The 17,713-nt window shown below is 40.5% G+C and overlaps 1 protein-coding gene across 1 annotated transcript in view; it reads right to left on the bottom strand.

Annotated features, from left to right (window-relative positions):
• Positions 1-2,115: 2,115 nt before the first annotated feature.
• Positions 2,116-17,713, bottom strand: part of STK40 (serine/threonine kinase 40) — a 44,389-nt gene continuing 28,791 nt past the window's right edge. Inside the window, exons 7-11 of the mRNA XM_083173544.1 lie at positions 15,163-15,278; positions 13,617-13,761; positions 10,308-10,427; positions 7,386-7,467; positions 2,116-6,131 (exon numbers count right to left, since the gene is read on the bottom strand). Of these exons, the coding sequence (XP_083029670.1) occupies positions 5,886-6,131; positions 7,386-7,467; positions 10,308-10,427; positions 13,617-13,761; positions 15,163-15,278 (709 nt within the window). The 3' untranslated portion in view covers positions 2,116-5,885. The remainder of the gene's footprint in view (positions 6,132-7,385; positions 7,468-10,307; positions 10,428-13,616; positions 13,762-15,162; positions 15,279-17,713) is intronic.

The raw sequence follows: 17,713 nt of genomic DNA, 5'->3' as shown, positions 1-17,713 counted from the left end.
CGTCAGGACTCCGGCTGCTGAACATTAGAGAATGGGTGCGCCCGCCTGTCTCAGGCCACATTTCGGCGCACAGCGCCGCTTACCTGCAGCGATGCTGCCTTCTTTCCTGGAGCAGTGGCCAGGCCTTGGACCCGTAACGCGAGCCGCGTGCAGCTGCGGCGGGTCCCCGATGTGGTGGCACCGGTGGCCGGGTGCATGGAAGGCGCACTGCGGGCAGTGACGACCAGCACCCCTCCAGGTCCCACGGAGCAGGCAGACCCTGCGGAGGGGTCTGCCTGTGTTCAGCAGTAAAAATAAAAATAATTTCAAAAAATAAAAATAAAAAGTAAAAAGACCTAACTCCCTGAGGAGAAGAGGCCCAGAGAACCTACTCCTCCGGGCACTTTTTCTAAGACTGGGGTCTGGGCGGGGATAGAGGAGGGAGGAGCCTGCAGCAGTAAAGTTTTCTTAAAGTGCCACTCCTCCAGTACACCTACTCTATCCCCACATGTAATGACTGCAGTGGCTCCTGCTGCATGTAGGTGAAACACTTATTAAAAACATAGAAGATGGCCACCCTCAATTGACTGAAAAAACTGAAATATATATGTAAATTCAAATGCATTTAATGCTTTCAAGAAGTCAGAACTATAAACATGAAAGTTACAACAATCTCCCAAATTGCATCAGCTTACTGTTATTACAGCTCTCTTAATACACACTGTGGAAGACATTTTTCTATAATGTAATTGGTTAGACAGAAGTTTAGCTTAGTTACAAAAACATTAAAAAGATGCACCAACTATTATAAAATGAAGAGGGCACTGCACACTTTCCAACATAAACATACTGCCTTAGGAAGAGGTGCCGCGTGACGCTCCAACAGTGGGGATCCCGACTGCTGGTGCTCCGACAAGGCGGATCCCAACTCACAGGGGCTATTCTCCCTTGTGGGGGTCCATGACCCCCATAGAGGGAGAACAACCTGTGGAGAGCATAGCGAGCCACCGGGCCCGCAGTATGGCGAGCTAAAGGGGCTTCTTTGCGCTTACCCCCCTGTCAGAGCACCGGCAGTTGGGATCCCGACTGTCAGAGACCCATACCACACCCCTTAGGAAGATGTGAAGTAGTGCTGTACATAGGCTGAGATTGGCATGTAAAAAGCATAAAAGAGTACATGATCTGTTAGTTTGCTTTTATAATTACTGTGATATCCTAGTATATAGAACTAAGGTCTGAACACCAATACAGTAATATATATACACCTTATGAAAAACACACTGCTGTTGAAACGTTGCTTGTTTACTAAAGATATTCTACAATAACGCTGGAGTGCTGCAGTCTTTTCCTGCTGATCCAAAATCAGAATTCTGATTTTGGATCCCTGGAGAGCACATCCGGTTTGACCACCTTATATATTACCCATACTTAGGATTGGGACCACCACCTCAGAATTACAATTCTTATGAGGCTGTACCATATACGAAGACTAACGCTCAAACTGGTTCTGCTTATTTGCTTCCTTCGCCCCTGATGAAGTCACTTCAGTGACGAAATGCGTTGGGCCAACAACAATCTATGGAAGTTCAATCACAGATTATGAAATCAGGCATTATACTGAATGTTTTTATTAAAAATTTCATAATTTTTTAATCACTATTGTGTTACTGCAATTGTTATTAGCGCACTCTGAAACCCTTTTCTTTCATATAGATATATTTTTTTTACCATTTGTTGAGATTGGCAGCTACTATTGCTCAATATATGACACAACGCAAAAAACCTGAAAGCAATATAAAAATACTTAGTATTCCAGTATAAAATTCAACATTTGAACGTTTTATTCATCACTTTTACCCTCATTCCAGCCCTATGTATAAAAAAAAAAAAAAAAAGGGATAACAAAATATATATTTTTTAAATAAAGTTCATATGCCATACAAATTAGCTTATTTGACACTATTCTGACCAATTACACTCCAGTGACAGTATGCAGAATTCAGAGGGTGTTTTTAAAAACAAGATATTGCTTTGAAATTGCAGAAAACATTGTAACAAGACCAGATGTGTCATGTAGCAATAGGTTATACCTGCTCAGAAAAACACAACAAAATGGTTTAAATAAAGAACACTTGGTTACCAGAGGGGGATGTTTTTAATTAGCAAGTGACATACAACATACACACAATGAAATGTTAGACATGACAAAAATGATGAACGTAATATACAATATTCATAGTAAGGAAAATCAGGGCAAGAGCTTGCACCAAATGTCACATCTGCTGAGGGACGAGAACACTAGAGGGGTGTGGCAAGAGAATGGCATCAGTGATGGCTCAATTGTGGAGACTATAGTCTTTCTCCATTAGCTCTGGAGTCTCTGTAAAGAAAATGTTATTTTTTATTTTATTTTGTATGCAGATACTTTAAGATTAACATAATACCAAAAGAAGTCCACATAACAGGCCATAAAATCAGACGTTACAAAAACATAACAAAAACCCACACAACTATGGTCAGCAGTCAGCTTAACAGCTTCCCAGTGGAAGACTGCATTATCCCCTTCAGCCTTCTTCACTGTGGTTGACATTGTAGACACAGCTTGGTATAGTCAGACAAACCTTGCATGGCATCTACACAATACATTGTGCCCTGGCATTATAGTAGGCAGATCTACTACAACCAATGGCCTCTGACCGGACCTGCTGCACTGTCTACACCCAGCACAAGCTGAACCTGCTGCATATAAAACACGATGCACCAACACCCTACACAGGACTCAATGCATCAACACAAAACATTACAACGATGGGGACTGTGCAAACTCTTCTGAATAACTGAATTAGAGCAGTCACTAAACAAAAGCACTGTTGGAGGACTCTGAAATAAACTTTAAAAACAATGGTGTACAAATAACTTATTGAACATTTTTGATGTGTACTACAGATCTATGCAGCACTCCAAATATGCTGCTAAACAAAAAATACGCATGTAAGGGTGTATGTGCCAATAAACGGCCTAAACATCCAATTAACCTGCTGAATGATCACAGCAAAGTTGGTTAGCCATTTCTGGAAGAATGCAAATCTATGTACACTGTATTTCGCTCCACATCCAATTAGTAATTCTGCTAATACAAGAGATATGAAGGACAGATGTATTAAACCTGAAGAGATAAACTGGAGATAAAAGTAGAAGGTCGTAATGCACCAGCCAATCAGCTAAGTTTGAAAAATGAGCTAGGAGTCGATTGGCCCGTGTGTCATCACATTCCAATTTATCACCACTTCGCCAGACTTAATACATCTGCCCCAAGGTGTTATCTCCCAGACAAACAGCAGGAAAATACAAATGCATGCGTTAAACAATTAGAAAGCTTCAGAAAGCAAACTGTAGTCTAAATGATAACGCAACTAGGTAAAAAAGGTACAGTCATGTCAATGGTTACTAAAATTAAGCCAGAGTGTAGTTTACCTCAGTGGAAAATTAGGATCATACAATGTGTAATAAGGTGTCCTGTATGACTGGTCAAATCTTTAAATTTGGAAATCAAAATCCACAGCATTGTATGCATAGCATCACCTAAAAAGAATGCATGAACTGTTTCATGTAGGAATCCTCACTTTTCATGAACTTAAAAATGCTCCGATTGCCATAAGTGCTCAGAGATAGACACCTTATTGCAGAGTACTCAAGAGGATGTTTCACGCACACAGTATTTGATTTAAGCCAGATCACCAAGAGATTGGATCAACCTGAGCAGGTACAGAAGTGGCCAGAATGGACAAGGGTTCAAGAGTTGATTGCTTTAGGTCAGTGGTAGCCAACTCCGGTCCTCGAGAGCTACCAACAGTTCACATTTTCCAGACAACCTAGCTGCTGCACAGGTGCACTCATTACTCACTGACACATTTTAAAAGATCCACAGGTGGAGCTAATTACTTCACTTGTGATTCTGTGAGAAGATCTGGAAAACATTAACTGTTGGTAGCTCTCGAGGACGGGAGTCGGCTACCCCAGCTTTAGGTTAAGTAACCAGAGTATAGGGCCACAGACATACCATCAGAAAAAGATTGCAAAGAAAAGCCAGTTTATGAAGCATGGCGTAATTATGGGAACCGGTTTCTACAATACTGAGCTAACTGGCAGATACTGGTACACATATTGCAGCATTTGTGGCCAACATTCACACAAAACAGAATACAGGACTAAGGTGCCCATACACGTTACAATTATTGTATTCAATATTGCATCTCATCTCGGTTTTACGATGAGATTAGATCTAGTACAAAAAGTATGTGCTGCACATACTTTTTGTACTAGATCTCATCGCAAAACCGAGATGCGATATTGTATACAATAATTGTAACGTGTATGGGCACCTTTAGACTTTGTAGGACCAGTTTCTAAACCCCATTCATGCCTGTGTTTTAAAGAGGGTGTTCACAGAATGGCACAAATATAGTTAATGTGCACTTATGCAAAGATACCTGGTGATATGAATGTGGATAGTTTTAAGGGGGGGTATGAGTACTCTGCATATGTAGAAACTTCTGTAAAACCAGAAAAGAAAAAAAACTGCTATGAACTATTTAGAGAGTTAACAGTGTCTCTGATCGGCTAGAGAATGTTTGTTTTTTTGATTCCTTTAAATACAACCTAGTATATTTGAGGCGTGGTGCTACAAATACTCAAAATCACAGAAACTCCAGAGTCTCAAGCAAACAGCGTCCCAATGACTCTATGGGTAGTACTCAATTGTTATATCGCACCAGATCTCCCATCTAAAGTGACGGGAAATTGTGAGGCAATATTCAATTTGGGTCATATTGCTCTCATTATGCTCAGGTTTAGGCAAGCATTCGAGCATTTCAGTTCACCACTACCGGGGACAGCGAGCAGAAACGCTGGTGAAAAACAATTGAATACCGCCCTATATGTAGATTTTTGTTTTTGTGTCTGTTTTTGTATTTTTAAAACAAAGACGCCCAAGTCATTCAACCCAGGTGCAAGACGAACACTGAGAATACACCCTACTGTGCTTTACAAAACGACTGTGAGATACATAAAAAAAAAAAAAAACACAAGCTAATAAATACACAAAAAAAAAAAAAAAAAAAATCGAGAGAGACTAAAATGTCTGAAAAGGTTAGGCAATATGGGACGTTATAAGCCTGATGGTTATAACACAGCTTATTCTTTCTACAAGGATATTGCAATCCAGCGGATATTCAATATCAAATATATATCTCTATATAAGGATATATATATATTTATATATATATATTTATATATGTACACACATTATCTAGATAATACCACCCCATTAGTTAGAAGAAGGGTGGGCATATTTATTAACCAAAAAAAAAGTAACGATGAATCTGTTCCACAGCAGACTCCTTCTAATGCTGTGCGTCTCCACTAAATGGAACACGCTGCTTTATAAAAAAAAAAAAAAAAAAAAAAAAAAAGGGAGGTAGATTTCATGTCTATGTATAGATCTATATATAAGTATATACCAACAAAAGAAAGCTGAATGCTAAAGTAGGTCTTACTGTAAGATGGTAGGAGATGGAAAAAAATAAAAAATAAAAAAAGTTTTACTTAGTGCTGCAGTCCAATGCCTGCTTTGGACACAGCCAACAGCATCCAAAAACGTAAACCTTGCTCACAAACAAAGTTGCTACATTAGTTGTATTTCTTGTGCTGCAAAAAGTATTGCTATAGGATTTACAAAGGGAGGGGAGACAATGACTAGGACTTATGTGCAATGTTTTTTTTCCAGGAGAGGAAATGAGGGAGGGGAAGTCTAGCACCATGTAAACCTTTCAGAACAGAAAGGCATTCTTCCACCCACAAGTTTTTTTTTTTTTCAAAAGACCGGAAAGAATCCGGAAAGAAATGAGTTAGTGAGAACTGGGAAGAGTCAGATGTGGTGGTGGTAGGTATCGTTGGGCCAAAATGGCAGCGTCCAAAGGGCTCATTGGCTGAGCATCATAGCCCAGTCTTCTAATTGGGGGAAAATTTCCAAAGTGACGTTTCTGCTGGAAATTTTTGGCTTCATGGATTGTGTTTTTCTCTTCTGCCAAAAGAAGCTGCTGTCGCATGTAATTTTCAAACTCATACTGTGAGGATTCCTCTGTCACTTTTGCCTAAGAAAAGAAAAAGTGCAATGAGGTGGACATATTCAAAGACCAAGTTTGTGTCATTTAGAACAGTGGTTCTCAAACTCAGTCCTCAAGACCCAACAGAGTTCACATTTTCCAGTTTACTCAAGAGATGCACTCCTTACTGATTGACAAATTTTAAAAGATCCACTGGTGGAACTAATGATTTCACTGGATTCTGTGAGGAGATCTTCAAAACATGCACTGTGTTGGGGCCTGAGGATACTTTGAAAAACTGTGATTTAGAAATTGCCACGACTCATCTGACCTTTGTATCTCAAACTTTCAAACAGGATGCATTTCAATACATTTATCATGAAGATTTTAAACCAGAGAACATTTAAAAAAAAGGAAGCCTATTATATTAGAAGTCGTTTAAAAAAAAAAAAAAACTTTTCAGGAAAGAGGTCACTAAATGCTGGATTTATTAAATATTGTGACGAGAAACATTCACAACACTGAATGGCAGTTGGGGCTGGTAGGTGTAAATTATTGTAGCCCTGACAATACAGCTACACAAATCACATCTACGCAGTTTCATTTCCTTCTAACTAACTCTAATACAGAATAGAAGAGTTACTTGCTTGTGCATTCCCTCTCCACCTGCCTATTCACTTGGAATGGTTTATAAAAACAGATACACATTAAAAGCAATTAAAAAAATCAACCCAAGCATAAAGAATGATGGGAATTCTGAAGGTAACTATGCAAAATGGCATAACCCCCCAACACATACTTACCAAATCTGTTGGGAAATGCATAAAACTATCTGTTCCTATTCAGGGGACTAGAATACCAATGTGGCATTCAATGCCTGGACAAACAATGCTCTCAATGTTTGGGATCCAATTAGCAATACCACTATCCTTGCCTCCATGTCCAACCCTCATACAATCCCCCGTTGCAATACAAAAAGTACTCATTACTCCCTGGTGGCAAAGCTATCCTCAATGTAGGTATAAGAAACAGGGGTACTAATATGTTAGTTGGGCACCCACTATAGTTAGTACGCTCATACCCCCACTATCCAAGTTGGCATGGAGTTGATCTTATATAGTGTGGCGAGCGCAGCGAGCCCTGCGAGGGGATGCGAAAAACTAAGTAAATAGCTTAGTGGGCGCCCAACTAACATAAGTACCGAAATAGGATACATCTTCTCAGCCAGCCTACAAGGAGTCATCACCATAGGTGCAAAAAAAGAAGTGTTTTGGTTTAATATTCCATTCGACCTGTTCTTACCTCTTGTGAGCTTTCTGGACTTGTCACTTGATCAATGTCTGGAACAACTTGCAGCGGGCCACTCAGCGAGGACATGGATTGCCTGTGTACCAAAAGATACTCGAGTAGCTTATTCTCTTATATTACTGCATCAAATATTATGAAAATAAATCAAATTAACCCCTCTAAATGACCTGTTCTGCCCCTGTGTTGCAAATATGGCTGAAACTTGGAATGTAACCCATTACCTGAAGCCCAGATATCTTATTTTGCTATAAAGTTAGGTAGGTTAAGACAGCTGAATAATGTTGTGCTTTTTTGTACAACTCCTCTGTCAGCCTGTTACAGAACTAACAATATTTAAATGTGCTATCTTAAGTCTCACAGGAGAGAGGCAGCTTTTTTTATCTATTTATGCGCAGGAATAACTGGCCTCAAGAAAAGCATGTAATCCCCAATTGTTATTTGCTTATTTATTATACAATCCTGTGGAATTTACAGGAGGGAATGTTGACCATATGTGGTTAAAGGTCTAAATTTGAATAGAAATATTAGGTACATGTATACACGTAGAATTTGACAGTTAAATTAAAATCTGTATCCTACATAACAATAAGCACATTGGAGCCGGTCTGCTATTTTTGTGATGAATTTTTGTGTAACAAAATTTCACCTTTTATAAAATAAACTACACTATTTTTTCACTTGTTTCCACTAATGTATTATGTTTGCAGACTTTATGCTTTATACTCAACGAAGCTCTGTGGGTTAATTTTAAAGTACATGTGTTTTATATCTTATTGCACTAGAACACAGGTTCTCAAACTCTGTCCTCAAGATCCAACACAGTGCACATTTTGCAGGTCTCCTCACAGTATCACAAGCAAAATAATTAGCAAGTAATGAATGCACCTGTGCACCTGCCGGTGACCTGAAAAATGTGACCTGTGTGGGGTCCTGAGGGCCGAGTTTGAGAACCACTGCAATAGGAGAAGCACCTTGCCTTTTTTTTTTAAAACCACAATAATGCAGTTTACAGGGAACTCTTTAAAGGGGAGCAGAATACCCCGGGCATAGGACATAAGTGTGTCTATACACAAACTCAATATATTCTAATTTATATATATGTTTTTAAAAAGTTGTGTTAGCGATTGTCTCACCTTTAAAAGCCATAAGCTATTTTGCAGATGAGCTCTAAACCAGGAAACAAGCACATGTTCATTTTAGCTATGATATGTCTGCAGGTGCCAGGTTCTTTAAGACAATGGTTGTTAGAGTAGGACATAGTGTGAAATGGGGTCCCTTGGTGATGGGCTGCAAGCTTAACCCCTTCCCGACGGGGCCTTTTTTGTTAACTTTTTTTTTTTTTTTTCTCGCGTTCAAATAAGCGTAACTTTTTAAATTTTCCGGCTATATAGACACGAGGGCTTTTTTTTTGCGGGACAAGTTGTACTTTTTAATGGTACCATTTACTATACCGTATAATATTCTGGGGAATCAGGAAATAATTCAATGTGGGGTAAAAAAAAAAAAAAAAAAAACGCCATTCCACAATTTTGCGCTGGTTACGGTTTTTTTTTAGTTCATAGTTCGTTTAAAATGATGGGTTATCTTTATTCTATGGGTCGTTACGATTCCGGTGATACCAAACTTATATAGTTTTCGTTACGTTTTACCACTAAAAAAAAAATAGAAAAATTTTACGGTTTTTCTAATTCGCGCCGCGTCGCCATGTTCTGCGGCTTATAACTTTTTTATTTTTCCACCTACGGACCTGGGTGAGGGCTCATTTTTTGCGGGCTGAAGTGTACTTTTTAATTAATACCATTATGGGATATGTGCGACTTTCTGATCTCTTTTAGTTACATTTTTTTGGGTAGGCGATGCGACCAAAAAACGTAGTTTTGGCGTTGGGAATTATTTTCCGTTTACGCCTTTAACCGTGCGGGATAACTAATGTTATATTTTAATAGATTGGACTTTTAGGAACGCGGCGATACAAATATGTTTATTTTTTTTTATTTTTTATTTATTTTTATTTGTGAAATGGGGAAAGGGGGGTGATTTGAACTTTTTTTTTTTTTTTTTTTTTTTAAACTTTATTTTTTTTTTTTTTTTACTTTTACTACAAGGCCCCCTAGTGTACTTGACCACTAGGGGGCGCGATCGCCTGTACTAGGTTCAGCCATAGAGCTCTATGGCTGAACATAGTGATTTTCAGCACTTCCTATTACATCCTGCCTCAGGCAGGATGTAATAGGAATGCTGACATGGCCAGCACAGGGGTCTACATTAGACCCCTGGCTACCATGGCAACCGATCGGCACCCTCCGATCTCACCGCGGGGGGCCCCGATCGGCGCCGGAGGGGGGCGCCCCCCCTCCGATCAGCTATTTAAGCACTGCGGGCGCTTTGCCCGCGGTGCTTAAAGGGTTAAACGGCCACGATCGGCGAACTCGCCGCTCGTGGCCGTGAGAGCAGGTACCTGGCTGTAATATACAGCCATTACCTGCTCTCTTTCAAGCCAGCTCACTCCGTGAGCTGGCTTGATTCCCCTGCAACCGGCATATGACGTACATTTACGTCATATGTCGGGAAGGGGTTAAATGCATTGATCAATTCATGAACTAAAACCCCATTATTTATGCGAATATTTGTATATTAAAGTGAGCTAATTTATTTTGGTGAGTGTTGAGCTCCTTGTATCTGTATTTGAGCATGTGATCACAGGCCACTGCACCCCAACCTGGGAATGGCAAGTGCAGTTTGCACCCCATTTGTAGGAATGGCGAGTGCGGTGGTATCCTGTAAGTATAAGTTTTTAAAAGAGTATAACATGTACATGTCAAATGTACACATAGCTGTAGGGAGAATGAAAATACACAAATAACTAAATGCCATTTACTGTCTTTCTTGGCTATAGAAGAATGTTGAATAACCAACCATGAGGATATGATGCCACCCAGAGATTCCAAGACTTCTGATGCAGTTAGTCGCTGCTGAGGGTCCAAAACCAGCAACTTTCGGATGAGACAGACTGTGTTCTCGGATACTCGGCCATCTCTTTATAAAACATACAAAAACAGAACAAAATTAAAAATGTTGCACAAAGTAGAAAGCTACAGCAACATGATCTCCTTAAAATAATACACCAACATACTGTAACTATGTTGGCAAATAGATACATCATATAATTAAAAAAGTAGCAAAATATGAATGCATACCAGACATTCTGTGGCATCGTACAACTGACCCTATGTTGGAGCATATGTCAATCATTGAGCTCATTACCGGATATGTTGGTAAATGTAGCTGAACGATTACGTTATTGGTCGGCAGGCGGCCATCTGCTGGACAACACTCACAGTGTAGAGGAAACTGGATGCAGTCAATAGATCAACCAGCAAAAGGTCGACCTGAGTTTTTAAAAAAATTTTTTTATCAAAACGGTGGTTTTTCATACTTTACTACTGAAGTGGGCATAGAGTGTGATAATAATAGTGCTCTGTGCCCGAAGCATGGTGAGCTAAGCGAGGGGACGTAGTACACTTATACAGTGTTTGGGTTGACTTATTTCACCCCCAAAAAATAAAAATATTAAATTTTGACCTTTTCCATGTCGATGAGCATTCTGCAGTGTAAAAAGAGGTAAGAGTGTGCACATAGTTCAGAATAAATGGAGCTTCGGCTCCTCTAATTTGCTGCGTGACTTCTATGCGTTGCACAGAAGGTCGTGTGATGCCAAAACAGACAAAGCAATGTCATTTTTTTTTTTTTGCTTATACACTGAAATGTGAAATTAACAGGTCAAGCATTTGTACGTGATAATTTTACTTTTAACACGGGACATTTTCTTGTATAAAGGGTCAACATTCCTGTGTCTAAAAAACAGGAATAAAGCATGATCGAACACCCTGGATTGTCGGCCTGGTTGACTCACACTAAATAAATGGTCCATGTTCAAAGGCAAATTTCCAGGCAGAAGTGCTTGACTTCATAATATTGCTTTTCAGTGTGAACAGGTGGTGGTTTTGGAGATGGTTCCGATTGGAACCATCAAAATGACCTGATAATGACCATATTGGGTCTGATGCAATGCACGATCCCGTGCATATCACACAGGACCCTTGCCAGTGCTTAAGAAGTAATCTGTCGGATGGCTTCTGAGCTGGGCCGGCTTGCCTGTGATATATAACATGCAGGAACTCCCGGGCGGCTCAAGGAAGCACTGCATGTGACTTCGAGGGGAGGTCGCTGCTGAGTATGGGAGACTTTACTCCTGTCGGGTTCATGCCCTGTTTGTGTTTCTTCTAAATATTCATGCAAATCTTAAGGCCCATACACACTGGGCGACTGAGCTAAAAGTCGCTCAAAACAGCAGGTTTGAGTGGCTTGCAGCTCAAAGCCGCCCAGTGTGTAAGCCGGTTATCTACTGGTTATAGTATGCACTGAGCGGCTTTCCCCGCAGCGATGAACGCTATTATCGCTGTCCATACACGCTGGGCATAGTCTCCCAGTGTGTATGGACCTTTAAAGCCTCTGTACACTGTTTAAAAATACAGAACCCCCCCCCCAAATTGCTGGTACATTGCCCAGTACATGGGGGCCTTAAAAGCTTAAACCTGCTGTGAAGGCTTTTGGGATAGCAGGGAGACAGAGGATGGCAGAGAGCCTGCCTTATGACTCCTCAGATCTCCAAGCCATTATAACATACAACTCAACTGATTTTTTTTATACTCCTGGGATCACAGACTGAAAGATCAGAGAAGTCATCAGCCTGACTGTCATGTTAAGATGGTTACGACCCACCTTGGGATCAGGACCCATCAGTTTGAGAAGTGCCTTCATAGGCAAATTCGCACAAAAACACTCATATTATACCACTTTTCCATGGACCTAAAAAGCCCGTGTGAACATGCACCAACCCAGGATTTTTTTTCAGTGGAAATGGTGAGCAGGTAAAAATTCAAGCAGGATGTTTAGCAGGTTAAATCCTGGTAATGAGCTGTGGAAATGGCCTATACCTGAGTTTTTTTACCCAAACAGGGGCGACTGGCCATTGCGCAGGTGCCTCCCACTACCTGTCCGCCGCTGACAGATCTTGCCCCACCAGTGCCCGCGCACCTCCGACACTGACCTTCTGCCGTAGGACCCACTCCCACTGATGCATTCCCCATCCCCTACTGTCCTGTTTTTCCAGGTTTCCCTTCTCAGTGAAAAAAGAAGGATCAACCTAGGAAAAACCCAGGAAACCAGTGCAGTGGAAATGGGGACACAGAAAGGCGTTCCACCAAATCCCGGGTTAAAGAGCATGCGTGTGACCCGGAATTTAGGTAGAAAAGCGGTATTACGAGAGCATGCACTATATTTATCTAGGACTAATACCCTAACCCAATCCCTTAAAGTAAGCCTACGACCCTAACCACTAAACAAACCCTAATACCCTATCCCTAATAGCCTAACCCTAAAGGGCAGCCTGTATGGGCCATTTGGTTCTTATCTGCCATTAAATTCTATGAATATTAGACTTTCAACCCATTCAAAGACATGTTACTTTATTTACATACATACATACATACATACAGCCCCACTTACCTGCAACTAGAGTACAGGTTCTCAAACTCGGTCCTCAGTGCATGTTTTGCAGGTCTCCCATAGATTCACAAGTGAAGTTTTTAACTCCACTTGTGGATCTTTTAAAATGTGTCAATGAGTAATGAATGCACCGGTGCACCGGAAAAAACATGAACTGTGTGGGGTCCTGAGTACAGAGTTAACATAGAAGATAACAGGATTGCACCCACAGTTGAGGAAAGAAAAAAAAAAAACTGCCATTTTAACTATGCAAAATTATTTCAGAAGAACTAAAATGTGTCTACTTATTGAGAGGGATAAGCAGTTCTAAAGAAAACTTTGGAGCAGTGCCAACTGAGTGGGAAGCACAACAGCCACTTGCACTGCTTCCAAAACCATGTAACCCATGTGGTCGCCATTTTACAGACAAGTGTAAAGCATTCTATTAACCATTTTGAGAATATTAACTCTCCTGTAAGGTCTATAGACTATGCAATAAAAACAGAAATAAAGGGCAAAGTGTGTGGGAGAAGGAGTTCGCATGTAAAAGAAATTAAAATTACCGAAAACAGGACATTACTAGGAAAAAACCATAGCTGTACATATTACATAACATTCCTAATACAATATACAATTTACCCAACCAAATACATGCAAAGCAAATGTATAGCAACTCACTCTGGGATAGAGTATTCTGCCGCCTTAATTTTGCGAAATAATTCCTGAGGTATGCTGTCATAGAAAGGGAACTGGCCATACAGCATGGTGAAAAGGACCACTCCAAGTGCCCACATATCACTAGGCTTTCCACGGTAAGGACGACCTTGACATAAAGGAAAGCAATAGTGAAGATACATACAATCATTACAACACTTCTGGTTCTGAAGTCTAGATTTTTTTGTTCAAATTAACAGTTAACATATATGGATTGTTTGAAACTCAGTGTGCCATACAGTAGCCATTTACATCTGGGCTCGGTTTTGTTGCGTGTGCCACTCATTGAAAATAATTTAGGCGGCGGTCACTGTGCGACTAGGCACACTAAACTGGCATAGGTGGCTACAGCTCTATGTAACCTCCCGGTTTTACCGTGTAAATGATTGTTGCTTTACAAAAATGGATTGGTCGGCATCCCATTCCTCTGGTAAAGTCGGACCCTATAATATGTGCTCCAATACCTTTTACCATGACATGTCATAATTTACTTGCAAGACTGTATTTCAAAATGCTAGATAACAACTGGAGGGATTATTTTAGGTACTTGTGTATTATCACGGCACCCATTACTCCATTTGCGTAGAGGGCTATTCACGGTAGTGAAATCGCATTGCATGCCATATTGTATGGCATGCGATGCAATGCGATTTTCCTATCTAATGTATTCACGGCTCTGTGTCAGTGAATCCATTAAAAAGATAGGATGCGATAAAAAAAAATAAAAAATCGCATGCCATGATTGTATGGCATGTGACGAGATATCGGTTCTGATGGCATTTAATGGTAAAATGACATAATGTCATTTATTTTGCCCCCCCCATCATCAACGTCATCCCGAAGCATGGCGAGCCCGCGAGGGGCGGCGGTATGCATCGGATCGAGTTTTTCATACCCCCCACTATCCACGTCGAGGTGGAGTTGATTTTATATAGTGTGGTGAGCGCAGTGAGCCACAGAGCCCGAAGCGTGGCAAGCACCGCGAGGGGACGCGTAATCCATGTAACATAATACATGTCCGCTCGCCACGCTTCGGCTCTATGGCTCGACACACTATATAAAATCAACTCCTCGCCGATGTGGATAGTGGGGGTATGAAAAGGTCGGTCGGACGCGTACCGCTGCGCTCGCCACGCTTCGGGATCATGTCGATACTGGGGGGGGGGCCTTAATAAATGACATTATGTCATTTAATGCTATAGTACATTAAATGCCATTATAAGCGTCAAAATTGCATCGCAGCGCATGCCATGTGATACGATTTCACTACGTTTGCGTATGTAGTAAAACCGGGCACCGTGCTAATACACAAGTACCATTATTTATATAGTTTACAAACCAAAGGATAAAATATATATATGTATCGAGAGCTAAAGTTTAAAATAAATTACTTAAAAATTCATTTAAAAATTTTTTTTTTTAAAGCAACTAAAATATTTAGCATGAAGTATTAATGCTCCATATATACTCTAATAAAGTGCTCCAGCTGTGTGCATCAAGTTCTACTTACCACTAAGCACATCTGGACTGATATATGCTGGACTTCCTCTCTGATCCTTTAATAGGTCATCTTCACTCACTAAGTGTTTCCCAAGGCAAAAGTTGGTGATTGTTATTCTATGAGTTCTGAAAGAGATACAAAGGCTAAATCTACATTGCACATGAACACGCACACATTGCAACACACAAAAAAAAACCACAAGAAATTAAATTCTCAACAATGCATCGAAAAATATAGATGTTAATGCACATCACAAACATGTAAAATTACGGTAATGAAGAAGAAAAAAAAAATTAAAATCATTGTATACCACTTTATGCCAATCTTCTGAAACACCCTGAATCATTCGGATTTCAATGGTGGTAGTCCAGAAAGTAAGTTTGGAAGAAATTATTGTATGCACTGAAGAAGTACAACAGACTTTTAATTTAGGACTAAAGGCCACCAATACACTTATGCGATACATCACATGCAGAAGGACCATAGATGTATCACATGGAATCTTGCCACATTGGAAGGTCCTGGGCAGCTCAAAGGGGATGAGATGGTTATACACTTCTGTGACTTCTCACAGTATTGTACAGCCACATTTAAGCTGTGTACCTATGCAGCAATATATTGCTCAGTGTCTACTTTTCATCAGCGAACAGAGATGGTCGCTGATGAACAGAAGACTCTGCCGGGGAAGAGGCAGGGAAACAGCTGATCGCATGAGCAAGCTCCTGCGACCAGCGACCATCAGGGGCTGCACATGGGAGCACGCACCTGGCGATTTATTGCCGACAGCACAAACAAATCACTGGCAATATGGTCGCTCAGCGACCATATTGCCTGCGTTATGTGCGGAAATCACCCCCGTGTGTGCACAGCTTTATAGCTGGCATAAACCTAAAGATCTTCCATCAGGAGGTGTACACATTCAACTCTACAGTTTTGCTTACATACTGTAATGTGCAAACAGCAACAAAAAATGCCCTCTGTGACTTTTGTCCAAGGACAAAGCCACACTGCTTTCAAGACATGTTTAATACACTAAGGGGAAAAAACTATATAGATTGGATCAGAGGTTTGATTTATTATGACAAAGAAAGATCACTAGGATGTACTACTGCCTATACTATATACAGAACCTGTATTGAACAGAAGGGGGGGGGGGGGGGGGGGGGCAGCCTTATGTTGTCCGTAACCACCAAATTGAAACTGAATATTATAAATAAAATCCATATACCAGGGGTGTCAAAATGGCAGCCCCCCAGTGGTTGTGAAATTACACATCCCAGACCTTGGCACTGAATCAAGGCAGCTCTGTAATCAAAAGCAAAGATGCTGTAGATAATGGATAAAATATTTTGGGGGGTATTCAACTAGGAATGTTTTTCACCTAGAAAAAACCTGCACTTTTTCCAGTTTTTGTATGGCATATATGCTTTTTCCCCAGGGCAAAAAAATGCAGGAGTGGTGAAAAAAACCCGGATCTGTAAATTAGCTGCTGATCCGCAGGTTTTTTCAACTTTTCCAACAAATCGTGGCGGTTTTAGAAAAGGAATTGGCGAAAAATGCCTTCAGTAGTGCCGAAAACTGCTGCAGTTGAATAGTCAGGGAATTAATTAGTTCAGCTTTTTTGACTATGCCCCCTTTTGAGTTGTACAGAAAAGAAACGTGGCTTATCTTATTAAATAAAAAATTATAACAATCCACGTCCAAAAAAAATAAAATAAAAAAGTGCTAGCTAGGTGTTCACTATGGTTATCTATACATCACTCTGTAACTGTGTGTGGGTGATGTACAGGACTATGTATTTATACTACCACAAGTCACTTATCCTCGACTGAACAGGCTGTATACTTTGAGATGAATCATCCTGATTAAGCCAGTGGCTTTATATAATAAAAAGCCCACGCTAATCTACGGGGAATACAGAAAAGTGCCACAGACTACTCTCATTTTAATGTGTTTTAAATATGGAAAAACACCACGTCATGCTTCAAGGGGAAGCACCGTCAATGTTGTGCACATCAAAAAAAGAAATTATTTTCTTTTTTTAAGCATCGTTAACCCTTTGATGTCAGATATCCTAAAATATCTGCTACAAAATGTAAGCATCGCCGACAGCGACTGTTATTTTAATATAAAATTAAAAACAAACAAAGCCAATTCAATTAACTGAAGTTAAATATTGCACACCAAAAAAAAAAAAAAAAACAGTCGCAGTGAGTGACTGTGGCATTTTTGAGTATCTCACAGCAACGTTGGAACTCAAAGGGTTAAATGGTTAAATCAGATCTCCGTGTTGGGCAGGTCGACAGGAATGTTACCCTGGAGAAGTAGCGGGCAGCAGGGTTGTGAACTGCGCTGGTGGGTGAAACAGACTGGGGACCCCCTTTGAAGGAACATGAATGGAAGCCCTGGGTAGGTCCTTACCTATCCACTATGGAGGCTGGAAGCTGACACAAGCATTTCCTGCAATGCCTGCCAGTACTAGTATTAGCAGTGGACGGTTTCAAAGTGGGAGGAGATGGGCTGAAATAATTACATAATCAGCCATCAGGACGATGATGTG

Source organism: Crinia signifera, chromosome 2 (genome assembly GCF_055691185.1).
Source record: "Crinia signifera chromosome 2, ASM5569118v1, whole genome shotgun sequence".
NCBI lineage: Eukaryota > Metazoa > Chordata > Amphibia > Anura > Myobatrachidae > Crinia > Crinia signifera.
Note: the sequence above shows the minus strand (reverse complement) of the source record. Positions and strands in the feature narration are given on the sequence as shown.